The following is a 26,111-nucleotide window of genomic DNA, read 5'->3' as shown; positions in this document are numbered from 1 at the left end:
AATGCTGCTTTGGTGCAGGGGGAGCACTGCAGGGTGCTGTGTGGTCACTGTTTTGCTGGGATCTTTGCTGGGCTGGGGGTTTGTAATGGTAAAACAGAGTCAGCGTGAGAGAGAAGAGAATAAAAATATATCCCACAAGATGATGATGATGATGATGGTTTTCAGGCTGGAAGACAAGGGCATTTAGAAAGGAATCAGCCTTGGGGTTCAGCCCTTTTTGTCCCGGTGATGTAGACCTGAATGTCTGCACACAACACGGTGCTGAACTGCAGCTCTGGGCAGAGGAGAGGTGGGCCCACCTCCCCACACCTGGGTGAGGACACAGCTGCCCATGCCGGCCCTGCGATCCTGATCTGAAACACTGATAGAAGAACTTTCCAGGTCGGAGTGTTTTAGAATTTCTACAGAAAGGCTCCACGTGGGCTCTAAGCTGTGAGCCCTGTGAGTGCACCCAGAATCAGCAGGGAGCGCCTGCAGTACGGTGTGCTGCTCTGCTGTGCGGGCATGCAGCAATGGGTGAAGGCTCCAAACTGCTCATTTCTCCATGCCGTGAAAGAAATAGGTGGTTCTCTACTGCTTGAGTTGGACATGTAGCTATATTCCCTGTATTTATCCCCAGTCAGATGCAGGCAGGCTGGTTCTGCTGTGTGCTGAGCCCCGTTTTGGCTGCTGGAAGCCCGCTAGCCTCACCTCTGCACTCAGCAGTGTTGCACCATGTTTTGCTCCTTGCTTTTCCTTAGACACCACAGTGCCTTTGCACAGCACCTTACAGTGCTGGCTGCATCCCTTACGTGGCTGTATTTTTGGCCTCTAGCAGGACAGAACTCACGGCATCAGCACACAGAGACTGCAGATCTGGAAACAGCAGGGGGTGCAGAGCTGTGCTCAGAGCCGCAATTCACCACCACTCCCTGCATGGCTTTGGTGCACCCTGTGCCATCCCAGAACCCCAAGCGAGGTCCTGCTAAGGGAAAGCACAGAAGCTTGTGCCTGCTGCTGTCCCTTGGTGCCCTCAGCTGAGCCGCCAGCAATATCAGAGCAGGGGGCTGCGTGTTCCCAGTGTGCCGGAGGTGCTGCAGGAGCTGCGGGCACTGCGCTGTGTGCTTGCTGTGCCTATTGCAGCAGCAGGCATGAAATGGAGAGGGAAAGCGAGCGGATGGGGGGTGGACCCTGCTGACATTGAGCCCCAAAGGCATAAGGCTGCTAGAGCCGTGCTCTGCTCAGCTGCACAGGTCTAAAATAATATGAATTAAAAAAATAAAGAAAATAAAGCACACACTGAGCACGTGACTGAGCCCTGATTTGTGTAAAATGACCAGGAAATAAAATCCCCAAGAGAGCTTAACTTCATGCCGGGCGAAAACAGCTGATCTGGGAGCAGGGAGAGTGTTCATTTCTTCTGGAAAGCAGCTCTGACTCTACAGCTGTAGAGGAGAAGTGCTTTGTGCATGAAAATTGAAATGAAAATCTTGGCACGCATGAGGGATGCTTCTCCTGGTTCCTAGTCGGTTCCTACGAAACCCTTCAGCTCACACACACGTATTGAATTTGACAGTGATGAAGTTTACCTGTTTTGTCAATGGAAATGCAGTTAAGCTCATGGGAACAATACAATTTGTGGGAATTCGACGCTGCAGGTAACCAAGGACTTTCACTTCATTTTCATGGCAGCAATGAAGGCAAACCCTGGGCTAGATTTAATTCCAATTAATCGGAAGCACTGTTGAGGAGGTGTTGTGGTCAGATGATAGCAAGTGTTTGGTCTGTAGATGTGACTGCTGATCGGGGCTGGGCTGGGATGTGCAAATCACAGAAATCCCTGCGCAGCCACCTCCCACAGTACAGATCAGAAGCTGATCTGTATTTATTTTGTAAATAGTGAGCTTGGAGTCTTGCTGAGTAAAGTCTAAAGGAGCCTTTATTTTGTTTTCATGGATTGTTCAGGTGAATTCTCCCCTGGGCATAGTCCCAAGCCGTGCTCACTGGTGATGCCCGTATCCCGGCCCCTCATCTCTTTGTTTGACATCTCTCCAATTTAGGCAGCCATTTTGCATTCAGTTAAAGAAAAAACACAAACCAACGATTAAATGAGGAGGAGGCACCCATCGTGAGCATGAGTGCTGATGGCCAGGTCAGGAGGGAGCAACGTGGGGCAGAGCTGTTCTCTCGGTGCCACAGGGCTGCTTGGAGGCTCAGGGCGCTGTGCTGAAGCATCCTCTCTCCCTCCCCACCACCTCACAGCCACCGCTGCTTTTCCTTCCCTATCCTCCCGAAAGTCCCCGAGCTATTAAGTAGGTCACGAGAGCTGGTCCCCATCCAGCAGTTTGTCTAATTGCCTTTTTATAGTCGCACCGTGCCGCTCTTCATTATGCTGTCAGCGCTGCGGGAGGACGGGGCGAGGAGTGAGCGGAGCTGGGGGCGACGGCTGCGGGCGAGGGGAGCGCGTCGGGCTGCGGCCATTGCTTTGCTAAGGACACACGGGTGGCTCTGGGAGGGGATGCGGCCGAGGAGGGCTTTGGTAGGGTGAAGTTCCTCCCCCTGGCCTTCTCCTTGCAGTGCTGAGACGCCCAGCAGCTGCTCTTGGGGGTTTCTATGGAGTTTTGTGCCACGAGGAAAGGATGTGTGCGGGGATCGGGGCGCTGCACCCAGGACCTGTGTGGGCTGCGGGGCGAGGCTGAGCATGCAGAGGTTGCTTTCGATCCCTTTCTTTCTTATGGCTGTATTTCATTTTCAGACGTGGTTTGCATGTGCTGTGTTTGAGGAAGAGCGCAGCTCACTGAAAGCCATAGGAATGAAATGCTTTGAGGTGCGGGGGCCTGGCCCGGGGAGCAGCCCCTCCTGGCCCGGGTAATTGCGCTGCCATGGTGCCCCGCAGCTGCAGCTCGGAGAGGGGCTGGCAGCGAGGGCTGCAGAAGCACAGCCTGCTTAAGCTCAGCCTTTCCTGCCTCCCTCAAACGATTTTTAAGCACGAGGAGCTCTTTTCCCTTCACTTTGTTAATCAGAAATCCCAGCCCCAACCCCTGAGCCTGTTCTGTGCAGATAAGGCAGCGTCTCTCCTCCATCTGCACCTGCAGCCGGGGGGTCCGGGCGGGCTGCTCCCCCGGGGCTGCTCCTCGAGCGGTGTCGGGACCCCACACCCCTCCCTTCTGCGGGGGGAACGACGCCCGAAGCCCCCAGCGCCAGGCAGAGGGAGCGCCCGGCAGCCGCAGAGCATGGGCTGCAGCTCGTTGCTGTGCTGCTTTTAGCTCCATCTGAGATTTGCGACTCAAACGCTCCCCCGAGACCCGCTAACCTTTGGGTAAGGTTTGGCTCCGCGATCTTGCTTGGGTTAAATAGGAATTAGGGGGGGCACAGGAGAGACGCGGCTGCAGCCCCGCACCCTCATCCCCGCATCCTCCATCCCCGCATCCTTCCATTCCCCCATCCCCGCATCTCCCCATCCCACGTACCCATTCCTCCCAGACCCACTCCCGGCGGAGCAGCGCGCTGCGAGCAGCAGAGGTAAATGCCTCCTCTCCATCCCTCCGTACCTCTCTTTTTCTTCTCTTCCTCTGCCTCTCTCCTCCTTTTCCTTCCTTTTTCTCTTTTTATTTCCCCTCCTTTCGCTGCGTTCTATCCCTATTTTCAGCCGCCGGCAGAAGTTCGGGGCGATTTTTATTTCCAGGAGCAGACGAACAAAATCTCCTTCTCCCACCTTCGGACGCGAGGCAGCGATCGGGGCTGCCCTGGCTGCGGTCCCCACGGGGCGGGGGGAGGGTGTGTGTGTCGGGGGGGGGCTCAGCGGTGCCCCAGAAGCGGGGGGGAATTTCGGAGTCGAAGAAGAGCCCCGGCGGCCCGCATCCCTCCTGTGCCCGCAGCGTTGAGCCCGCCGGCACCCCTCACCCCCCCGTTTATCTCCGTGTCTCGGCACGTGTACGCCGGGGCTGTGAGGCGTTTGTGGGGGTACCGCTGTATCCAACAGCGGCACAAAGCCCCTCGCCCCCGCCTAGAAGCCAGCCCCCGGGCCGGCGCTGCCTTGGGACACGTTTGTCCCCCACCGGACCGGGGTCATTTTCAGGCTCCGTGGACGTTTTTCGGTGTTTTTAATCATGATGATGGTCGTCATTGTTTTAATGATGTTTCTAAATAGGTTTCCCGAGCCCGACGCACCGTGCGGGGCCTCAGCGGTGCAGGGCCGGGGCTCTGCGGGGCGAGAGGTGGGAAGGAGGGGGGAAATGCCCCGATGTCCCCGCAGCACGCCGCGAATTGGGCGAATTTTCGTTGTTTCGTCCCTGACGCCCTCTGCGGCCCCCGAACATCGATCTCCTCCGCGTCTTTTGCGATAAACTCATCGCAGGTTACGTGAGAAATCATAACAATAATAACGAAAATGTTCTAAAAATCTCCGCATGAACGCCGAGGTGTTCATCTGCGCAGTCTGATGGTTCGGCTTTTCCTGTTTTTTTGTTGTTTTTTTTTTTTCTTTGTTTCTCGACCTATTTGTGCACTGATTTGTGTTAATCCCCGCCCCGGCGCAGCGCGATTCCCATTGGGGTCTGGCCCGGAGGGTAACGGCGACCGAAAGACCCCCGTGAGGCGCAGCCCCTCTGCGACGACGGCTCTTTTTGACGCATTTCACCCGCTTTGCACCTAATTCCCCTCCTGCTTCCGTCAGAAGGAAAATAAATAAATAAATGAAATAAAATAAATAAGGGGGAGTCGGGGGCGGCGGTATTTGAGGCGTTTTCTGGAAGCTCCGCTCCGTGCCGCACCCCAACCGCAGCCCTCCCCTCTGCCCCTTCCTTCCCATCCCAAAGAACGGCATCAGGAAATCATTCAGCGTTGTGTTTTCCGTTGTCTGTAGTAAAACAGAAATGCTCGTTGTAACCTCCGAAAAGCAGCGAACCAAACAGGCGCTTCCCCCCACCTCCACTTCGGGAACGTCTATTTATTTGTTTATTTATTTATTTATTTATTTTCTTCTCCCGATCCACAAAACCTCGGCGATCCCTACGCAGTGCCGCAGCGCTGCTGTTTCCCACCGCCCCGAACCCCAAATGCCGTCGCTCCCCCCGCGCCTCCCCGGATCTCCCGTGGCCGATATGTGCAGTGAGGGCTGCGCACCTCGGGGACAATTTAACAAAGAAAACTCGCGGAGGGCTTTTCTGTTCAATATAAGTATGTGTGTTCAGGGGAGCAGAACGGAAAAATTAATTTTTATGAGGAAAAATGGGAAATGGCTCCGCGAGACGGAGCGAGCCCGAGGAACGCCCCGGTGCCGCCCGCGGAGCGGTGCGGGGCAGAGCGAAGCCCGGGCGCGGAGCGGAGCAGAGCGGGACCGCAGCCGTCGGTGCTGCCGCTGCGTTCCCGAAGCGGTGCTTCTCCCGGTGCCTCAGGGCTCCGATGGGGGTGCGAGGGGTTTTGGGTGGAAAAAAGACAAGGGAGGGGCTGCGAGGAGGCGAAATTCGTTGAGAATCTGTCGAGAGCCGTCTGTCCGCCCCTTCAGTGGGGCCGTATTCCCTCTGCTGCTCGGTTCGCGGGGAGAAGGGGCTGGGAGCGGGTCTGCTGGGCTGCGGTCAGGGGTTGCGGAGGGCTGCGGGGGGCTGCGGGGGGCTGCGGGGCCGGGGGGGAGCCGCGCTGCGGCGCTGCTGGCGGGACCCGGCGGGCGTGGGTGTCACCGTGCCGGGGGGGGGAGGCTGGGCTTGGCCGGGGCCGCTGGTACCTCCCCCAGAAATGCAGCAATCCTCTCCCCTCTCTTCTCTCCGCGAGGTGGGCGCACTGCGATGGAGACGCGGCTCTCTCCGCCAGGGGTTTGCGCCGGCCGCCCGCTGACAGCCGTCGGTTGCTGACAGCCGCAGACCTGTGACCACCGCAGCTCGGCGACAGCCGCCGTCCGGGAGGGACAGGCGGAAAGGAGCGGAGCGGCGCGGAGCGGGGCGGGAGGGCCCGCGGCTTCCCGCAGCGGTGGCATGCCCCAGGGCAGCCCGCAGCGCAGCCGTTCGCCCTGCGCTCGGGAGCGGAGGTAGCGGCTCGGCAGAGCTTCCCGCAGCCGCCGCCGCCGTCGCCCTTCTCCCGGCGCCGAGGTCTCGGCCTCCGCCTCGCCGCCCGCCCGCCCCGTCGGGTCTCTGCGTCTCCACGGCCCTCCGAGCCCGACAGCCGCCATGGCCACGCTCCTCCGCAGCAAGCTGTCCAACGTGGCCACCTCGGTGTCCAACAAGTCCCAGGCGAAGATGAGCGGTATGTTCGCCAGGATGGGCTTCCAGGCGGCCACCGACGAGGAGGCGGTGGGCTTCGCTCACTGCGACGACCTGGACATGGAGCACCGGCAGGGGCTGCAGATGGATATCCTCAAGTCCGAAGGCGGTGAGGAGGGCGGCGAGCAGCCCCTGGAGGGGGACATCCATTACCAGCGGGACGGCACCGGGCCGCTGCCGCCCTCCGCCTCCAAGGACGCGGGGGTCTGTTCCGAGCTGTCCGGGCAGGGCAAGCCCAAGATCACGGCGTGGGAGGCGGGCTGGAACGTCACCAACGCCATCCAGGTACGGCCGGGCACCCGCTGCCACCCGCGCCGGGACGCGAGCCCCGATCCCAGCTCCGTTCCCATCCCCGGGCTCAGCCCTTGTCCCCTTCAGCAGTGACGGGGTGCAACACCCTTCGGCAGAAAAAGAATGGAAAAAAGAAAGGAGAAAAAAAAATGGAAGAAGAAGAGAAAGCGGGGGAATAGGGAAAAAAAGAAAAATGGGAGAAAGAGGGGAAAAAAAAAAAAAAAGGAAACAATAATCTCCCTTCCCCAAATTCAAAACAAAATGTCTGTATCGCTTTGCTCTGCCGGCCCCCGCAGCAGAATGCGGGATGGGGGGGCTGAAGAGGGGGGTGTGCTGTGGGGGGGTCTGTGCTGGTCCCCCCCGCGATAGGATGGCACTGCAGGGTGATGGGTTCTTGGTGCACGGAGGGTGCTGGGAACACACAGGGTGGAGATTTGGGTAAAAGCTGGTGCTTGCTTGCTGTGGGTGCTCTGGGGCGGGTGCTGCGTGTGTGCATGGGTGTGATGGGTGTGATGGGTGTGATGGGTGTGATAGGTGTGATAGGTGTGACGGAGTGGGCGGCACGTCAGAGAGAGAAGGGTGTGCGTGTCATCGTGAGCACACGGTGTGACTGTGGGGCTGTGGGCTGTGCCATTGGTGTCACTGCATGTGGCTGAGGCAGCGGGTGTGCGCCTGCTCACTGCCTGGCCCCTCCATCAGGAGAGCAACACGGTTTCCATTTTGTCTCTTTCTAGGGGATGTTTGTGCTGGGCCTGCCCTATGCTATCCTTCATGGTGGATACCTAGGACTCTTTTTAATAATTTTCGCTGCGGTGGTTTGCTGCTACACTGGGAAAATCCTTATTGCCTGTCTTTACGAAGAGAATGAGGATGGGGAGATAGTCAGGGTGAGAGACTCCTACGTGGACATAGCAAACGCGTGCTGCGCGCCTCGCTTCCCCACGCTGGGGGGCAGAATTGTGAATGTGGCTCAGATCATTGAACTGGTCATGACCTGCATCCTCTATGTGGTGGTCAGTGGGAACCTGATGTACAACAGCTTCCCCAACCTGCCCGTATCCCAGAAGTCGTGGTCCATTATTGCCACAGCCGTTCTCCTGCCTTGCGCGTTCTTGAAGAACCTGAAGGCAGTCTCCAAGTTCAGCTTGCTCTGCACGTTGGCCCACTTTGTGATCAACATCTTGGTGATCGCCTACTGCCTCTCCCGGGCACGTGACTGGGCGTGGGACAAGGTCAAGTTCTACATAGATGTGAAGAAGTTTCCCATCTCCATTGGCATCATTGTCTTCAGCTACACCTCCCAGATCTTTCTGCCTTCCCTGGAGGGGAACATGCAGAACCCCAAGGAGTTCCATTGCATGATGAACTGGACACACATAGCAGCTTGCATCCTTAAAGGACTCTTTGCCTTGGTCGCCTATCTGACCTGGGCTGACGAGACCAAGGAGGTCATCACAGACAACCTGCCATCCACCATTAGGGCAGTAGTCAACATTTTCTTGGTGGCCAAAGCCTTGCTCTCCTACCCCTTGCCGTTTTTTGCAGCTGTGGAGGTCCTGGAGCGATCCCTTTTCCAGGATGGAAACAGGGCGTTCTTCCCCAACTGCTACGGAGGTGACGGGCGGCTCAAGTCCTGGGGGCTCACTCTCAGGTGTGCCCTGGTGGTGTTCACCCTGCTCATGGCTATCTACGTCCCGCACTTTGCCCTCTTGATGGGTCTCACTGGGAGCCTCACGGGTGCGGGTCTCTGCTTCCTGCTCCCCAGTCTTTTCCACCTCAAGCTCTTGTGGAGGAAGCTCTTGTGGCACCACGTCTTCTTTGACGTCGCCATTTTCGTTATAGGAGGGATCTGCAGTGTCTCCGGGTTCATCCACTCTTTAGAAGGCCTCATAGAGGCATTTAGAACCAATGCTGAAGACTAAGGAGGGGCCAGAGCTGGTGGCAGTAGGAGAATAGCATCGAACATCCGCATAGCCGTGAGATTCTGCGTCCCTTCAAGGAGGAGTCATTACTTTCGTTACATCCAACAAATCCTACATTATAGAATCTGCAAATTAAATGAAATCAGAAGAGATGAAAACGCGTGCCCTGCCGTCTTTTTAAATAAGCTAAGATTAAAATATATATATATTTATTTTTCTGTTCTTTCAAATATTTGGAAGGAAAATCCACGGTGCCCCACCCCGGCCTCCTCACCAGTTGCCTGAAGCTCAGCCCCACGAATGAACCATCGGGAAAGGATAACAGCTCCCAGCACTGCCTGCAGATCTGCACTGCAGTGCCGCAGGAGCTGCCGACCCGATGGGGTTGTGTTTACAGATGGAAGCAGACAGGCTGCGGGTGCTGGGAGCAGCAACATTCCTTTACATACACCACGAGACAGACGTAGATGAGACCTAGACTGTAGGAATAGCCCAGCAACCCACGCTCCGGCCGACGGCCAGCGCTGCAGTCATCTGCAATGTTTACACTGTAGTAACATCGATGTCAGACTGCTTAATTCTTCCACCCGGATTGACACGAGGAATGGCGCTTCCCATTGATTGCATTTTGCCTCTGGTTCAACTCACAGACCCGGAGTCCACTTCTCAGTGATTATATTTTATTTTTTTGGTTGTTGTTGTTTGTTTGTTTCATTTTAAGAATTATTTCTGAATAATGAAAAGAGAAAAATATATATTGTTGGATTTGACGTCGTTCAGGATGCAGGAACAAAACCAAGACAAAACTCATTCTGTGCAATCTACCAGATCCGTGGAGCTGTTTCCAATGTATGTGTGGTGTCATTGTGGTAAATAAGATGAAAAATGTATATCAGAAAAAAAAAAGTCTATCTTTAACATATAATGTGGTACATAAATATATCAAACAATAAAGAGAAAACATATCTGAGGAGCTGGACTGCTTCGTTGGGTTGGGTGGGGGCAGGGTTGTGCACCAGGTTTGTGGGTGTTGGAAGGGAAAGGGGAGGGGGCCAGTCCCCAAATCCCTTACAACCAAAGGTAGAGAAGGGGGAACAAACCGAAATATGGGACTTGGAGGAGCCCTGGCTTGAGCTGAGCTCAACTCCCTTCCCATGGGTTGTGCCCAGCACTGGGACAGCCTTGGCAGGAGGGCTGGGGGCTGCAGCATTGCGGCTGTGCTTCACATCTGCTTTGCACCCTGCAGCTCCAGGGTCCTTCTCTCACTGCATTCCCCGTTGGGATCACACTGTGCTCTGTCCTTGGATGTTCATGGGCCAACACAGCCCTTTGTTTTGTATTTGTTAGGGGCCAAAGGGCTGCTGTTAGGGGCACAGGCTGACGTAAGCTGCAGGAAGTGCTGTATTATTCTGGGAGCCCCCCTGGGCTTCGTCTTGCTGTCAGTTCTGCTCAAGCGCTTCCCTCTGTGCTTCTGTCGGGTAATGCATGAGCAGCTCACAGAGTGAGCCCAGGCTCTGTCCTCTCAGCATGGCTGTGGCCGTGGTGGAGCCCCTGTGGTGGTACTGTGGTGCAGGCAGCCCCCACCTGCCCAGCACACATCTCAGTGCTGTGCTAGCAGTAGTGACAGCACATGGATTCGGCTCTGCTGGGGATGTGCAGCCTTTCAGCAAGAGATGCAACGGGCTGAGCAAAACAAAGCCCAGAATAGTAGCAGAAATGGAAGAAAAGGATGGAAAAGGATGATCTCCATGGCTTCTGACTGCAGATATGTAGCTTCTGGTCATGTGCTGCAGCATCCTCCAGACCTTCTCATTCCAAAAATGAATGGCACAAAGGCCTTATCTGCACCAGGGGGGAACAGGTTTCCTTATTGCTCTGTGTCTTCGAAGCCCTGGGAGCAGAGGCTGACCCCCACCTCGCCACAACCTCCTTTCAGGGAGTTGCAGACAGCAACAAGGTCTCCCCTCAGCCTCCTCTTCTCCAAACCGAACCATCCAGTTCCCTCAGCCTCCTCTCCCCATAAGACCCCGTTGTGCTCCAGACCTTCCTCAGCCTCCTTGCCCTTCTCTGAACAGGTTCCAGGGTCTCATTGTCTTTCCTGTAGTCAGAAGCCCACAGCCGAGCAAAGCACTTGTGCCTCAGACCTGCAGACTGCCCTGCATTTTGGATCGGGAGCTGTGTGCCCTGGTGAGCAGCAGTGACTCCTGCTCTCACCCTCTGCTCTTTTCTGGAGCCAAGCTGTCCTCTGGTTGCCCCACTGAGAGATTTTCCTCTCCCACCCACCTCTTTCCGTCCCTTGCTAATCATTTACTCCTACCACAGGCCACTCATTTACTCCTACCACAGGCCACTCCTTTTGACTTCTCTTTTGACCTTCAGACTGAATCACCGGAACAAAAGCCCAGGGCAGGTAGGAGGGGAGCACTGCCTCTGCTGCTGCTGCAGGACTGCTGCCCCACGCTGCTGCAGGTAAAGGCATTGCTTTCTCCACGATTTTCCCTTCTTCTCCTGAGGGCTGAGCCAGCTTGGGACAATCACAGAGGTTTTGGTGGAGGGCTCATCCCTCACTGCTGGGTGAGTTGGTGGGCATAGGATGGGGGTGCAGGAGAGGCAGCTGGGAGCAGGAGGGCTCAGGTATTCTGAATCATAAAATCATAGGGATACTTAAACTAAAAGAGGGGAAATTCATGTCAGATGTTAGGAAGAAATTCTTTACTCAGAGGCCTTGGCAGTGCTGCCCAGAGAAGGTTGGGTGCCCCATCCCTGGAGGTGCCCATGACCAGGCTGGGTGGGACCCTGAGCACCTTGTTCTGATGGGGGCAGCCAATCCATAGGCAAAGTTGGAATGCAATGGGCTCGAAGGCCCCTTTCTACCCAAACAGTTCATGATTCTGTGATTTTATGATTAAGGTTGCAAAAGACTGAGATCATCAAGTCCAACCCCACCCCTCCCCACTATGCCCACTGACCACGTCTCTCAGTGCCACATCCCCACGTTTCTTGAACATCTCCAGGGATGACGACCTCACCACCTCCCTGGGCAGCTGTATCACTGCATCACCACTCTTTTGGAGAAGAAATGTTTACTAATATCCAACCTGAAATCAGGCTCATTTCCCAGGAGTCACAACAGCTCCAGGGAGGAGAGAAATAGCATCCTCACCCTTGGAAATACGGCAGGAGGTGACAAGGTTTCTTGCATTTAATGTGCACCAAAGATGGAGTTTTGATCTCATGGAGCTCAAGGTGGCTGCGTTCACATCCCTGCAAAGGGACAGCCTCTCTTGGGCACTGGGAGGGGCCGCTCATGGGACGTGAGTGCCCTTAATGAGGGCAGCACAGCAAGGCTCTGGGGGCAGCTCACAGAGCCGCCACCGTGCTGCTGAGCCCTGCTCGATCCGGTGCAGAACTGCTGCTCTGCCCTTGTCCTCAGGGCCAGTCCTGCACTGCTCTAAGATTTTAGAGAACCACACTGTCCATGTACAGTCTGTTCAGCCTTTGTTGAATCCTCTTAGATGAAGAAATGGGCTCAGATCTTTTAAAGATTTTCCTATCCCTGTCCCACTTGACTCTGTCCCACCTCATCCCTCCTGCAGCACTGATAACCCAGCCCCAAAGAGCCCCTGCTGACACCTCGAGTGCTGGGGTCACCTTTCACTGCTGTCTGAAGGAGACTGACACAGTGCTTTCTGCAGAAGTGTTTGTTTTCCCCTTATCAGAGCCCTTCCCTGTAATCCCAGCTGCTTGGGCACTGTGCGCTTCCTCTGCAAATGACACATTTATGATTATGGGTATGGATATTGCCTGATAGGGAGATGAAGATAGCATGCCCTATCTTAACCACACACATTCCCTACGCAATAGCTGCTTGAAACAATTCAAAACAGAGCATACACACGCGATGGGGCAGGGAGTCCTTCCTGGATAGAAGCTGCATGGCACCAGGGCAGTGACCCCCTGCTCCCCAGACAGTGATGCTGGCAGCACCTGGAATTCATTTCTTCTGTTTAGAAAGCCAGGCTAACCCGCACCAGGGGGACCTCTGTGACTGCTATCCCCCCAGGGCACATGGGGACAGCCAGCTTGGGGTGATGCCCCCTCCATGGGGCTGATGTCCCTGTCTGTGTCCCATAGCTGTCAGGGTGTCCCCAGGGCTGGGAGGTGATACTGGCAGTGCTGAGGAGCCCGGCACGCTGTCACAGTGGGACCAGCAGCCATATAGCAATGTCCTGCTGATTCACTGCCATGGAGCTCTGTTGGCCAGTGTTTAATTGCATCAAGGGTTAACGATTTAAGAGCTGTTTCAGTGCCAGTTCCCACCCGCACCATGGGGGACACATGGGGACACAGCGTGTGGGGGATGAAGGGTTCTGTGTGCCTGGTGCACAAGGTGTGTGGCCCTACAGGGACGTGTACCCATATGACACATGTGCCCTCCAGCACAGCCACCCACAATCATCCCTCCTTTCACCATGTGCTCTTTGCCTTCACACAGGGATTGCCTAAGGACACCCAGGGCCGGCTGCCCTGATGCCCAAGCCTGGATGGAGCCTTCCTCCAGCGCCCTGGGGAAGACAAAGGGTAATGGGTGGGAAAAGGCTCTGGGGTGGGAGAGAAGGGCAGTTGTGGGAGCAGGCATGAGGGCTGGGAGGGAACAGCTCAAGCACTGCTCCCATCACACACACACACTGCAGCAGCGAGCACAGCCCTGACATAGAGCGTGGGGTTCCCTCCATCACTGGCACTGCAGCACCCACTGCTGGCACTACAGCACCCACAGCCCCATGGCAGTGCACACCACCAGGCAGAGCTGCTGCTGGGTGGGTTCCGCTCCTGCTGCAGGCACAGTCAGGAGATGTTATAGGAAATGACAACAGAAGCCGAAGGAGATTCTTTTATTTTTAATGATGAGAGAGAGAAGACACCAGCCCTTCTGCAATTTTGCTCAGAGCTTTGTCTCTGGTTCTCCTTCTCCACATGTCCATATTTGCATTTAACCACACACTACAGGCAGGAGGAGCACTCTGTAAGGAACTTCTAGGCTCAAGCACTTCTAACCCTCCTCCCAACCACATGACCAAATGCCCAGCTGACTAAAACAAGCAAAATATTGCTCTAAAGCACCTGACAGGACCCCAGCAGCCCACAGCCCATCACCCTCAGCTGGGCTCCAGCCCCTGACTATATCTGGCAGGTGCCTGGTCATGCTAGCTGCTGACGAGCTTTCTGGCTCTCTCTATAGGGCTGCAGTGTGCCAGCGGCACTCAGAGCAAGGAGGGTGCCCATGAGCTCTATGCTATGCTGCAGGCAGCCCTGCTGCTCCCTGCTGGGGTGTGGGGATGAGGCCCCTGGGGCTACAGAGCTGCTGGGGGTGGGCTGGGCTGGGGCAAGGATGGGGAGTGAGGGGACTGCATGCTCACCTCCTGCACAATGCTTCGGGTGCCTCCCAGCACAGCCTATGCTGGGCAATGTGCTCCCAGGTGTGTGGCTGATGTTTTGTTGTCTGTTTTTGCAGGTTTTTAGTTTTAAGTTTTTTTGTCTTCATCTTTGCAAAGTGCTGCGGGCTTCAGCCACCTGCTGTTTTTCCAGGTTTGCACACAGCTTTCTCTCTAGAACCCTGAGGGCTGCTGTCTGTAGGCTCCAGCTGGAGCTGGGACTGCTCAGCTTGTACCTTCCCACTCTGCAGTGCTGTGTAGGCATCAGAGATGGGATCCCCAGGAGATAACTGGGTGAGGAGCTCTGAGGGACAGCTCAGAGCACTTCCACAAGTGAAGGAGCCCTTAAAGCCTTCTTCCTCCTCTGTCTTCTCACCTTCCTCTGGCTTCTAATGAGCGTGGAAGCAGTGCTGGCCTGCAGCTATCTTTCAGATCTGTAGCAGAGGGAAGCTGAATGTTTCCTTGCCAGCAGAACACTGTGCCTGCAGAAGTCCTTCCCACCACCTGTGCTCCTGCTCTGTGTTGAAACTGGGACATCACCCCATGCTGTGTGCAGGATGGGAGCTGTGGGCTGCCCTGGTGGCTCCTTCTAAGTCCTGTGCTCCTTCTGAAGCCCTGCTGGCCATCCTGCCTTGCGTTCCCAGCATGGGAGTGGGTTTGCAATCTGGGTTAGGTATGAAGCAGTGCTGAGAGTGCTGACATCAGGAGGAGGGGGGGAGGCAGCCGCACATGACGCGTCCATGAGGTTGCCTCTCCGCAAGGTACGCGTTGCATCGGTAATGTGTTTGTAGCAAATAATGCTGGGCTGGCATGGGAATGTGGGTCACCGCTGGTAGAGCTGCTGTAGGAAGAGGGAGCTGCTGCTGTGTGCTAGGAGTGTTACTGAGGGATGCTTCTGGGGAGAGACTGCACTGCAGCGAGTGCTCCTGTAAGTAGCAGCTCGGTGCTGGGTGTGATGCTAGCTGGGGAGGGCTACGGTGTGCATGGTTTGTGCTCCCGGCGTGCAGTAAGTCACTGTGTCACAGAACTCTTCGGGACTTGGTGATGCTCCATGGCCCTGTGCCTGGAGCATCCCTACTGCCCTGTGTGTGCAGGGAGTGATGCAGCCAGGCATGGATAACCCGGAGCTCCTGTGTGCTTCCCTGACCTAGTTCTGATTCTGTTGTTCTGTGTATGTGTGCAGCGGGAAATCTCTGTGCTTTTGGGGGAGAGGGGTTTGTTAGCAGAAAGGAAAAGCCTATTGGGCTCTAAGCCACTGAGCAATCAGGAGCTGGCCAGGCTTTGCAGGTGAGTTCAGGCTGATGGTGGAAGTGGCTCTGGGTCTGAACAGAAGTGGAATAGGATGGGGATGGACATTTCCTAGTGCTGTGCATGCTGCCTCAGTGCAGAGAGATTCCTGCCTCAGAGAGCGTGCACCTGATGGAGTGCTGCCTGTGGTCAGCGGGGACTTGTTGAACATCTCCACTGGCAGCGGAGGAACAGCAGAGCAGAGTGGAGCATGGGGGTGTGGGGTGGGGAGAGGGGGTGGAAATACATGCATGTCCCTGTGGAACTGCCTGCCTTTGTTCAGCAGCGCTGCTGTGCCTCGCTGCAGCTCCCAGCCCCTCCTGCCCAATGTCCCATGTTTCCTGCAGGTACTGCTATATGGATGTATTTCTGTGCTTTGCTCATGTGCTCCCAGTCACTCGCACTGACCTTCCCCAGCTTTGGGTCAGGGCTCAGCTCCCTGCACTGTGACTGCACTATCCCAGTCTGTCTGCCAGCATGTGGGGCAGACAGTAAATGACTCAGGTAACCTTCAGCAAACCTCAGTGGGCTGGGGAGGCAAACAGGGAAACGAGGACTGTGCCCGGTGGGAGGGAGCAGGCTCAAGTTGCCCGGGTGCTGCCCCTTCCGGCGTGTACAGGGCTGCTGTATTCACTGCATGGTGAGGTGCTGCCAAATGCCTCATGGGGTTTGCTTTGGGTATTTGCATTTCCTGTTGTAACGTGAATGGCTCTACAGTTTGGCTTGGGCTTGTTTCCTCCCAAAATGTGTCATCCTACTGGCCTCTTGTTTGGGGAGGTGTTTTCTGGCAGCCACTGCTTTGGCCATAGTAGAACTATTCTGGTATTACAGCTTGCTTGTGTCCACAAAAGCACTTGTTTTTAAGGGAGGGGAGGAAGTACATGTGTGGATGTCTTTAATCTGTCCAGAGTGTGAGAATGAGCCTTAGAATTTTTCTGTTATCTGCTGCTGAGCAAACAGAGAACTCCCATGCTCAGGTTGAGCTCCTGAGGCCATCCCATGTGCAGCGTGCTCAGGGCTCTGCTCTTCCTCCAGGGCGGAGGTGATGGTGATGATGATGGGTACTGGCAGCTGCTCCTGGGTGGGGATCCTGACGCTGGCTGCATTCCCTTGGCCGAGGCTCTGGCTCACCTCCTGCGGGCCCTGAAAGGTCTCATTCAGGCCCATCGTTACTTGCAGAGCCCTGAATGAAAGTGGCCGTACGTGTGCCAAGTGTGTGATGTGTCTCAGCACAGCAGCAACCTTGTGAGCATTGCTCATCCCTCCGGGGGTCAGAATAGCTGGCAGGGGCTTGGTGGTGCTGCGGGAGCCCTGGTCCTGCTCTGCCCTGGAGGAGGGGAGCACCTGCTTTGGGGCTTCTGTCCCCATCCTGGGAGCTCCCCAACCTCCAGGCTCCAGGTGGGTTGGGAGGGAGCTGTCCTGGTTCCTGTAATTTCCTGGTTATTTTGGTATGTGGGTGGGAGGAGAGGAAGGCGGCTGTGGGGAGAGGAGCAAGGTCAGTGAAGAACAAACAAGCCTCTGTGCCTGTGATTGCACTGCCTGCTGATCTGCTCTGTGCTCCAACTTTCCTCGTAGAATTCATCAAGCACGGCCGTGAGAGGATAGAACAAACCATCAAGGCGTCCGGCTCCAGGCTCTGCTCGTAGTGAGTATGGAACCCACTGAGTCTGGGAGCCCTTTAAAAGCTCAGCCTGGTGATGCTGGTGGTGGATGGCACTGGCTGGCACTGGCTGGATGTGGGCTGTCCCAGGGATGGCCGCCAGTGCCTGCTGCCACCCTGCAGCCCTGAGCTGCCCTGCTGGGTGTGGGGTGACCATGGGTCTGTGTATGGGGCGGAGAGGGGCACTGCTGACAGGTGAGATTTTGGGGGGGCTGGTGGGGGCTTCAGCACTCCTTTGTGCATGGGGTGAGGCAGAGAGAGGGTGGGAGAGTGGGGAGGGAGGAATGTTCAGAGTTGCTCTGCCTGGGATTCAGAGCCTTAGGGGAGGGGAGAGAAGGGGGGAATAACGCTTTCTGGAGCAAGGGAGAAGGAACAGAGTTTGGTTTTGTCCCCCTTCCTGTTATCATCCCTTTAATCCTGACTTTTGCAGAGCCCTTTAAGCTAACGGGAACTGCTGTTGTGGCAGGACCCAGCAATGCTCAAGCAGGACAGGTCTAAGCCAACCAGGGCACCAAGGAGCTTCACCTGGCTTGCACTGCAGGGCTGGGGGCTGTGGCATCCCTGTGCAGTGGGGTGGGTGCCTGAGGCTCTGCTGGTCTCCTTGTATCAATGCCCTGACCAGTTGCTGCCATCCCAAACTGAAGGCCAGACATGGTGTTTAGGAAGTCTGTAATCTTTCAAACTCCTTGTGCACCTGTGAAGCTTCTCTCCCCCCACATCTCCTGTTGGTATGTTTGATGTGCCACTACTGTCCTGCTTCCCACCACACTCGCTCCTCTAAGGAGTTAGCTGGGAACCTCAGCTGATGTTCTGTGATGGAGGCATGATCATACCTGGTCGGTAAATGGTAGGAAGCTGCTTCTATTGGATTTGGTTTTCACTGCTCCCTTGCTCTCTTCCCCAGTGCTGAACGAGTTGCTATTTTAATGGATCGTTCCCGGACCCCAGACAGCAGTGCCCAGGTGAGATCCCAGCTTGGAGCTGGCAATGCCTACCATGGGGGTGGAGAGGGGAAAGTTACCATAGGAGAAAGGTGAGGGATTGCCTGGGTTAGCCTGCTGGCAGATCCAGTTCTGCCCTGTCCCTGGGGGTGATGCTGGTGGGAAAAAAAGAGGAAGAAGCCCTCTTGTAGTCTTTTTGAGTAAAGCATAATGTCCCCAGAGTCTGTGAGAATGAGATGAGGGCGATGTATTTGTCTGATGTGTATGTAGTGAATTTCTCACTGGGAAGAAGGAGGCCGCACCTGCAGTGCTACTATGCGTAAGGTCGCCTCCAGCTTGGGCATGATATTGCCACAGTGCATAAATCTTCCCTTTCTCCATCACTTAGTTTACCAATCTCATACGTATCTCACTGAAATGCCTATTAAAGATAAGGGGTGCTGTGTTAAAGGACAGGAAAACACAAACTGCAGCATGTTCTTGTGACTAAAACTGCTGTCCTCCTCTCCAGCCTACAACACCAACTGACAACATCAACCTTGGACCTTCTGCTAACCCAAAGTAAGCTCCCTGCAGAAGCCAGGTAGGGTGTGGAGCTTTCTGTGAAGAGATCTGGCAGGGGGAAGCAGGCACTCCCTGTGTCCTGCAAGGGTGGTATCTGCAAAAGATTTAACAGCTACATCACTTAGCTTTTAACACTGTGCATCAGCTTTCAAGATGCTCAGCTACAGCTCATTCCTGTTCCATGATCATCCTCTGTCCACGTCCCCTGCAGCCTCTAATCACATCTCCCTCTTCTGATGGATAATAGGGTGAAATTTTCCCCATTACTACTGGCTTCCAAACTGATTTTTCACTCTACAAAGGAGGGTAAGCTACCTCAGAAGGTGGCTTCCTGAGAGGCTCCTTGCCCTTTGCTCGGTGCACTGACATGTAGTTTGAATCCCCTGCTTGCTGACTGCTGGCTGGCAGGGCCACCTGTCTTGTGTCCTTCAGTCACTTTCACAAATGCTTCAGCTCCCAAGAAGGATGATTGCTTTGATAAAGGTGCTGCTGTTGCATGTTTTTCTTCTGGAAACTTTAACTTCTTTCATTCTTGCTCAACAGTGCCAAGCCAACAGACTTTGACTTCCTGAAGGTTATTGGCAAAGGAAGCTTTGGAAAAGTAAGTAGGCTTTCGCTGGTGGGCCATAGCTTTTTAGAGATGCCCTAACTGAAGGAATTTGTCCTTTGCTTGTACCTCTCCTGAGGATCTTGGCCATGTTTGGAGGGGGACTGAGACAGGATGGGACTTGAGAGTGGTTTCCACAGTCCGTTCTTACTTTGAGCTCCCCCCCAGCCGCTCTAGGAAGAAGTGGGGTGTTTCATGCTCAAGGTGGTGATGAGCAGCACTTGACTGAAAAGAATGACTGTAATGGAGCCTCAGGTGGCTTCAATTAGCAGAAGGTGCCTAGGCAAAGCTGTGCTTCATAAGATGTCAGTGATGAACTTGAAACAGGACTGCCTCTAAATGTTCTCTTACCACTTTCTGTCCAGTGTGTAAAATACTTGGAAATGCTGAGTGTCTTTTTCTGGCAACTTGCAACCCCTGGGTGGGGGAAGACAGTAGACTGGAGCCAGGTTTTTAAAACGTTGTACTTGACCCTCTAAAGCTGTGTAATCGCTTCCAAAAGCCCAGCTAGTGGGGAAGGAGGGAGGGACTCAAAGCTGTGACGTGATTCTATTGCAGGTTCTCCTGGCCAAACGCAAGTGTGATGGGACTTTTTATGCTGTGAAAGTCTTGCATAAGAAAACCATCCTAAAGAAAAAGGAGGTATGTCTGCTCTCCTCGGCCATGCATACACACACAGTGGTGATTGGTGTCTAAGCAATCCTGGAAATGCAATTGAACCATCTGGTGGCTGAAGCGAGTGTTCACATCAACAATGCATGCAGTAAGCATGGATTTATCTGTGGGATGAAGCAAAGTTAGAGAGGGGGGGAGTACTTTCATCTTTGGGGCTGGATATGATCCGTAGGGTTCTCGGATTCCTCACGGATTCAGAACAACAGGGAGTCTGTAGAGCAGGCTGTCCTGGACAGCTGTCTCCTTTCCTGCTTTTTTACAGCAAAACCACATCATGGCAGAACGCAACGTGCTTCTGAAAAATGTCAAGCACCCCTTCCTTGTGGGCCTCCACTACTCCTTCCAGACCTCGGAGAAGCTTTACTTTGTGCTTGATTATGTAAATGGAGGAGAGGTGAGTACCAACTTTAAATCTCCTGTTTAGTTCTGCCCAGCCATTCTATTTTATTGCCTGCAACTTTCTTGTCAGGAGGTAACGATGTTGAAGCATAACATTACTTTGTTGGAAAGAACAGCTAGGAGGGGCTGGCAAGCATCTCCCTTCTAAGTGAAAATATTGCTGAGGATGACCTGTGCCAGCTGGTTATCAAGACAAGTAGGCGGAGAAAAAAGTTAGGGACGCTTTAAAATGCCATGGAGAGCATGAGAAATTCCAGTGTTGGTGAACTTCATGGAAAACTCACTCGTGCCAGCTCTCAGTCCCAGCCTAGAGCTGATGTGATGCTCCTGCAGTATGTCAGGCTTCTTTTTCTGAACTGTAACAGCTGCTCTCTCTACAGCTGTGCCTCTCAGTGCTACCTGAAACAGGCTGGGAGGTGCTATTAACACCGATGTCTTGTTTACACAGAGTTCTGACTCGCATGGGATTTTTAGGTTAGCACTGCTTTGGGACCATACTATATGTACACCTAGAACTGGCTCAGGAGCTAGAGCTAGCAAGGAAGCTTAACTAGATCAGCCAGTCTAATAGCCAGGTTTGGGGCAATGGCTTCTTAGGTGCAGGACTGATAGGAGGAAGACAAATGCAACAGTTCCTGGGAAGGTGCTTAGATAGTGAAATAAGGCTTCTTGGTTTGGGCTTATTTGGTGCTGTCTGTGTGCCTCTTGCTATAAATCAGCTTTCCCTTGAGTAGCTGGCTCGTGGGCCAGAAGATAACTTTCTGCTTTTAGAGTGGCCATAAATCCTCTTGTCTCTGTCTCAGCTCTTCTTCCACTTGCAAAGAGAGCGTTGTTTCCGTGAGCCCCGTGCAAGATTCTATGCTGCAGAGGTTGCTAGTGCAATTGGTTACCTGCATTCCTTAAACATCATCTATAGGTAAGGTACACGTCCATGCTGGGGAGAGCAGGGGCAATGGATCCACCAGCCAGCTGGGTGCAGGGCTGGGGAGGGAAAGGAGGTTTTTAGGTCTGTGTGAAGCATCGTGGCATTCAGCAGCGTGAGGGACCTGCTGGGCAATAAACACCCCCAGCCCAGCAGTGGGGACAAGACTCTAGTTGCATACAAAGATTTAGGAGAAACCTTACTAAGGAAATCAGAATTTCTGTGACAAATCATGCACAGTGAAATGAAAATTAATATCTGACCCTGCATGAGAGCAGTTCTACATTAATATGTAAATTCTAATGCCCAAGAGCAATGGGAGTTTGCACTTTGCAAAGGTCTTGGTGCGTTGGCTTATGAAGTCTTGTTGGCTCCTCCTTTCACCTGATGCTGTTGCTGTTTAGGCCAGATATTTAGAAAATCCGGATCTGCTCAAAAAGTTTTTTGCCTTGCAGGGATTTAAAACCTGAGAACATCCTCCTGGATTGCCAGGTATATGCACCTCTTGTGCTGCCTTTTCAAAGCATTGGCATCATAACCAGAGAGCTATAGTTTGACAAGCCGTGGCTCATTCCATCGCATGGATTTTTGCATCTATGTACCACTAAGTTTCTGTCCAGGTCTTGCAAGAGGGAGCAAGCACACGCTCTGCAGAACTCCGCATACAAAACACTCTGCTTGGTCCCAAGAGCTGGGACCTGGCTTGAGGGGAGGGACTTGAGTGCTAAGAGTAAGTCACTGCTACTCTGGTGGTGACACTATGCCACCTGGCTTTGGGCTAAGGCAGTGCTGAGGCACAGAAGTGTTGGATGTCATCACAGTGGTGCAGCTGTAGTGAAACTTTAGAGAATGTCTGTACTTATTTATTTTCTCCATGGACTTCCTACTTGCATGATAGGACACCCAGAAGGTGAGGGAAAGGACAACAAGTGACCAGTGGGACAGTAAAACATAGATTGGGTTAAATGTGGTGGCCAATGCTTGGCAATCCTGCTGTTTCTCATGAGAGAGTGGGCCAGGCTGAAATTCTTTTTGTCAGGGACATGTGGTGTTGACAGATTTTGGACTCTGCAAGGAAGGAATGGAGGAAGAAGAGACTACCTCTACGTTCTGCGGCACTCCTGAGGTATGGCCCGTGTTGGAGCTCTGCTATGAGATGAGGGGGAGAGCCTCGTTGATACAGGGAGCCTGATAACATGGAAATGATGATATGTGAGAGCAGCCTTGATGTGCTGCTTGTCCTGCAGGCCACATGAATGCTTACCTGTTGCACCTGGGCTCTGAGTAGTTTCATTGCTTTGGATAGACCTACTGGGTACGGAAACTGCAACCACCTCAAAATGACAAGAGTCTGTTAGAAGTGTAATACGTCAGTGTGGGGCAGGTTTGCTGGTTTTCTTGGTGGGTGGCCAATCCCTGTACAAACTGTTTCTAGGAAGAAAGCACTCTGTAGCCCAGGAAAGCGATTTTTTTTCTGTGGGGAGTTGGGTGTTGGTGGGTGTCTCTGGCAAATGGAGAATCCTTGTAAGCCTATTTGAAGATGCCGCTGTGTTCTTCCGAATGGATTTGCTGGACTTGAACTGCAGCCAGGTTTGTATACTTACAAAGGTGAACCCCTTCCTGTATGAGTGGACTACAGTATCTACTTCTGACTCTTCCAGTACTTAGCTCCTGAGGTGCTAAAGAAGCAGCCGTATGACAGGACAGTAGACTGGTGGTGCCTTGGAGCTGTCCTCTATGAGATGCTTTTTGGACTGGTAAGTTTAGAAGATATTTTATTTAGTGGAGAACTCATTTTCCAAATGTGTGAAGTGATGTCAACCTCATGTTCCTATGGCACTTGGTATGGGCGACTGAGGCAGGTAACTGAATGCGGGATTCAATCGTGCCCTTAACCATTTGACCAGAGTTCAGGTTGCCCTTAACTTCTCACTGTGGGACACATCTTGGCCAATGATGTGTGGTTCCTTACCATAGCTTATACTTGACAGGCTGCTTCTCTTCTCTTTCAAATCAGCCTCCCTTTTATAGCCGGGATGTGTCTCAAATGTATGACAACATTCTCCACAAGCAACTCCAGATCCAAGGAAGCAAGACTGTGGCAGCCTGTGATATCCTCCATGGACTTCTCCACAAGGACCAGAAGAGGAGGCTGGGTGCCAAAACAGACTTTGTAGGTGGCCTCTCTTATGATTAGGAGGGAGGATGGATAAGAAGGCTTCCTACGACGAGCTTTATATATGTTTATGGTAACAGCACTGCCTTGGGAAAGGCTTTCCATGTAGGTAGGTCTTTCCAGTTCCCTAAAAGAGGTAGATGGGGTTGACTCATTCCTGAAGGGAAATGCTATGATTCAAGATGTGGTGGCAAGCTAGAATACCTGCAATGGTGTCATCTCATCCCTTCAAGGTATTACAGGACTATGACCCTCGTGGATTAAAGACTTACTACATGTCCACGTAGGGTTCATGTGGCAGCTCCAAGTCTTGTTTCAATGACTTACAGCCATGAAACTAGCTGGCAGGTGCTGAGAGAGAAGCGTTAGCAGGCAACTGACATCTCCTCCCCCTTTCCATGCAGCTTGAGATAAAGAACCACGTATTCTTCAGCCCAATAAACTGGGATGACTTGTACCACAAGAGGATTACCCCTCCGTTCAACCCTAATGTGGTAAGTGGGTATTTAATTTGGGGTCTGCCTTATAGTGGCCCACAAGGAATTGAGGCTGCAAGGTCAAAGGCTCTTCCCCAGGCGTCCCTCACTGATAGCGAGGGATGCTGAAGTGCAGGTTACACACTGCAAGGGTGGTGATAAGGGATGGACCACAAGCAGGTGCTTGGGGTCTGCTTGCCCAACATGATGCGTCCCTCTGCCCCTGTAGGCTGGCCCAGCTGATCTGCGGCACTTCGACCCAGAGTTCACCCAGGAAGCGATCTCTGCCTCCATCACCCACACACCTGACTTAGCAGCCAGCAGCTCCAGTGCCTCAGATGCTTTTTTAGGATTTTCTTATGCACCAACTGAAGAGGACTTCTAGATTTTATAAAGGCTTTGCGAAGCCAGGTTTTAACTGAATGCAATTTTATGTTTGCTGTTATTGCTGTGGCTTTTCTCGTTTCAGTTTTTGGAAGGAATAGTAATGTCACTTTCTCATGGTCTAAACCAGGGGACTAATACACTAACTGGTTGGGATGGAACAGAGCTCTTAATTTGTGCTGTTTGGTGGATTTGCCTCTAAGTGGGTGTTCCTGTAGCAAGGAAAGTGAGACACTAATAATTATCTCTGTACTATTTGGTAGGGTTGTATTCACCGTGGTTGTATTTATGACTAAGATATATGTACCATCACGCACATCGCAGCCACATCTCTGGAACAGGTCATTTCTATGGTGTGGAGCTACTGCTGCCTTGTAACAAAGGGAAACTTCACAGCACAGCAGTGGGAAGATCGTGGGCTTCTTCCTTTTGAAGTAGGATGCGCTCATCTAAATGGCTGGGAAAAGGACAATCTGATCCCAGGAGCAAGGCTGGAGTTCAAGCAGGGCAGTTCAGCAAGCCTTCTGCCCAGGGCCAATAATAAAGCTCGTAGCTGCAGGCGTTCCCCTGCTCCTGCCTGGAGGTGCTCGTTGCATTTCAGTACTTCAGAGCAGAAATGAGGAGGTCGATGGACGCCGCTGAAGAAGCAGAGCTGCCTTGGTGGAAGGAGGGAGCGCTGCTGGTGGGAGGAAAGAGCAGCCTCGTGCTGGGCTCAGCAGCTGTCAGTCACTGCTGGCAGGGCTGCGGATCCTGTGCTCTCCTAAGGGCTGCTCCTCAGCAGCAACAGAAGCCTTGCGGTGCCCGCGTTGCTCTGGCGATGGCTGTCGCGATGTGCACACGATCTTTGTTCTGCCTGAATTTAAATGCCGGTGTACTGCTTGAGCACCGCTTCCCCCCTTTCTTTCCTCGAGTCCTTTTCTTACTGCTGCTGGGAGGAGGAAAAAGGGGGCGAGTGCTGTTCGCGCTGAGGAAGCTCGTACGGGAACGTTTCTCTTGTACGTGCAGCAGCGCCGCAACCACCACGCGGTTTCAATTAAAGCGCACCGCACCGCTGTGCGCTCCCGCCTCTGTGTGGCCGGGGGGTGGGGGTGGCTGGACGGCGCAGCGCCCCCTACCGGCGGCTGTCGGTAGGCCAGCGCCCCGCTGTGCTCTCCCGCGTCTGTCGCCACGGGGGGTGGTTGTACGGCGCAGCGCCCCCTACCGGCGGCTGTCGGTACGATCCCAGCCGCAGTGTTTCCTGGGAGAGGCAGCACACCGCGGGCTGCTGCGCGTGCGCGGGCGGTGCGTTACCGGGCGACCGCGAGCCGTTACGTGCGGTATGGCGGAGTGCCCGCGGAACGCCATCGTCTTCAACGCTTCCAAAGGGGAAGCCTTCACTCCCGCCAGCGGCTACAAAGCCTGGCGTAAGAGGCTCCGAGGGCACTGGGAGATCCTGAGGTGAGGGCCGGGCCGCTGCTGTCCCCGTCCTGGCGGTGCTGCGCAGCTCGGCTGCCCGGCTCGGGGTGTCGGGGCGCAGAAGGAAGGGCCTTCGTTTGCCCGGATTTTGCTCTCTGTGAGGTGCGGGTTGTGTCTGTGCCGCGGGGCCTCGCTGACGGTGCTTTGTGTTCGATAGGTTGTGAATTCTAAACCGAAACGAAGGGGTTGAAGCGACTGGAGTGATTTGCTTAATGCTTATTTGTCAGTTCTTAGTAATATTGTGGTTCAGGGCAAGAATGCCGTGTCTTTTTGTTGTCCGTTTGTAGCTTAAAAGATGAGATCACGTCTGAGAATCTCCTCGGAGTGAAAGTGTGGATAACAGCTGGTCCAAGAGAAAAGTTCAGCGCTGCTGAGGTAAGAATCACAGAGTCACAGAATGGCCAGGGCTGGAAGGGACCTCAAGGATCACGAAGCTCAACCCCCCGGCCACAGGCAGGGCCACCAACCTGCACACTTAATACCAGCCCAGGCTGCCCATCCGGCCTCCAACACCTCCAGGGACGGGGCATCCACAGCCTCTCTGGGCAGCTGTTCCAGCACCTCGCCGTCATTTGTAAAGAACTTCCCTCTGGCATCCAACCTAAATCTTCCCTCCCACAACTTAAAGCCATACCTGTTTGCACATAGGCTGTGCATTAAGCAAATCTTAAAACAACATAGAAG

The 26,111-nt window shown here is 53.9% G+C and overlaps 3 protein-coding genes across 19 annotated transcripts in view; all 3 read left to right on the top strand.

Annotated features, from left to right (window-relative positions):
* Positions 1-2,417: 2,417 nt before the first annotated feature.
* Positions 2,418-9,397, top strand: SLC32A1 (solute carrier family 32 member 1). Of its 2 annotated transcripts, none has more exons than XM_048963390.1 (3): positions 2,418-3,298; positions 5,749-6,518; positions 7,259-9,397. In XM_048963390.1, the coding sequence occupies exons 2-3, from the start codon at positions 6,141-6,143 to the stop codon at positions 8,444-8,446; spliced, it is 1,566 nt and encodes a 521-aa protein (XP_048819347.1). In that variant the 5' UTR covers positions 2,418-3,298; positions 5,749-6,140; the 3' UTR covers positions 8,447-9,397. The 2 variants fall into 2 exon arrangements, with proteins under 2 accessions (XP_048819347.1, XP_048819348.1); XM_048963391.1 differs by lacking the exon at positions 2,418-3,298 and adding an exon at positions 3,401-3,501.
* A 1,429-nt stretch (positions 9,398-10,826) lies between these two features.
* Positions 10,827-24,011, top strand: LOC125701298 (serine/threonine-protein kinase Sgk2-like). Of its 7 annotated transcripts, XM_048963125.1 has the most exons (16): positions 10,901-10,915; positions 12,942-13,027; positions 13,962-14,035; positions 16,744-16,813; positions 17,733-17,790; positions 18,281-18,330; positions 18,877-18,934; positions 19,499-19,582; positions 19,878-20,009; positions 20,818-20,930; positions 21,392-21,428; positions 21,976-22,062; positions 22,598-22,693; positions 22,954-23,109; positions 23,517-23,606; positions 23,818-24,011. In XM_048963125.1, exons 5-16 carry the CDS (start codon positions 17,755-17,757, stop codon positions 23,971-23,973), a joined length of 1,095 nt encoding a protein of 364 aa, XP_048819082.1. In that variant the 5' UTR covers positions 10,901-10,915; positions 12,942-13,027; positions 13,962-14,035; positions 16,744-16,813; positions 17,733-17,754; the 3' UTR covers positions 23,974-24,011. The 7 variants fall into 7 exon arrangements, with proteins under 7 accessions (XP_048819084.1, XP_048819081.1, XP_048819082.1 ...); XM_048963124.1 differs by lacking the exon at positions 13,962-14,035 and having other exon boundaries at positions 10,833-10,915; XM_048963127.1 differs by lacking the exons at positions 12,942-13,027; positions 13,962-14,035 and having other exon boundaries at positions 10,827-10,915.
* A 1,167-nt stretch (positions 24,012-25,178) lies between these two features.
* IFT52 (intraflagellar transport 52) overlaps positions 25,179-26,111 on the top strand; it is a 140,741-nt gene continuing 139,808 nt past the window's right edge. For 2 of the 10 annotated variants that reach the window (XM_048963176.1, XM_048963131.1), the window contains exons 1-2: positions 25,182-25,409; positions 25,715-25,802. In XM_048963176.1, the coding sequence (XP_048819133.1) occupies positions 25,291-25,409; positions 25,715-25,802 (207 nt within the window). In that variant the 5' untranslated portion in view covers positions 25,182-25,290. Of the gene's footprint in view, positions 25,410-25,714; positions 25,803-26,111 lie in introns of all 10 variants that reach the window. The other 8 variants (XM_048963171.1, XM_048963164.1, XM_048963148.1 and 5 more) reach the window with 5 other exon arrangements.

The sequence above is a fragment of the Lagopus muta genome, chromosome 16 (genome assembly GCF_023343835.1).
Source record: "Lagopus muta isolate bLagMut1 chromosome 16, bLagMut1 primary, whole genome shotgun sequence".
Taxonomy (NCBI): Eukaryota; Metazoa; Chordata; class Aves; order Galliformes; family Phasianidae; genus Lagopus; species Lagopus muta.
Note: the sequence above shows the minus strand (reverse complement) of the source record. Positions and strands in the feature narration are given on the sequence as shown.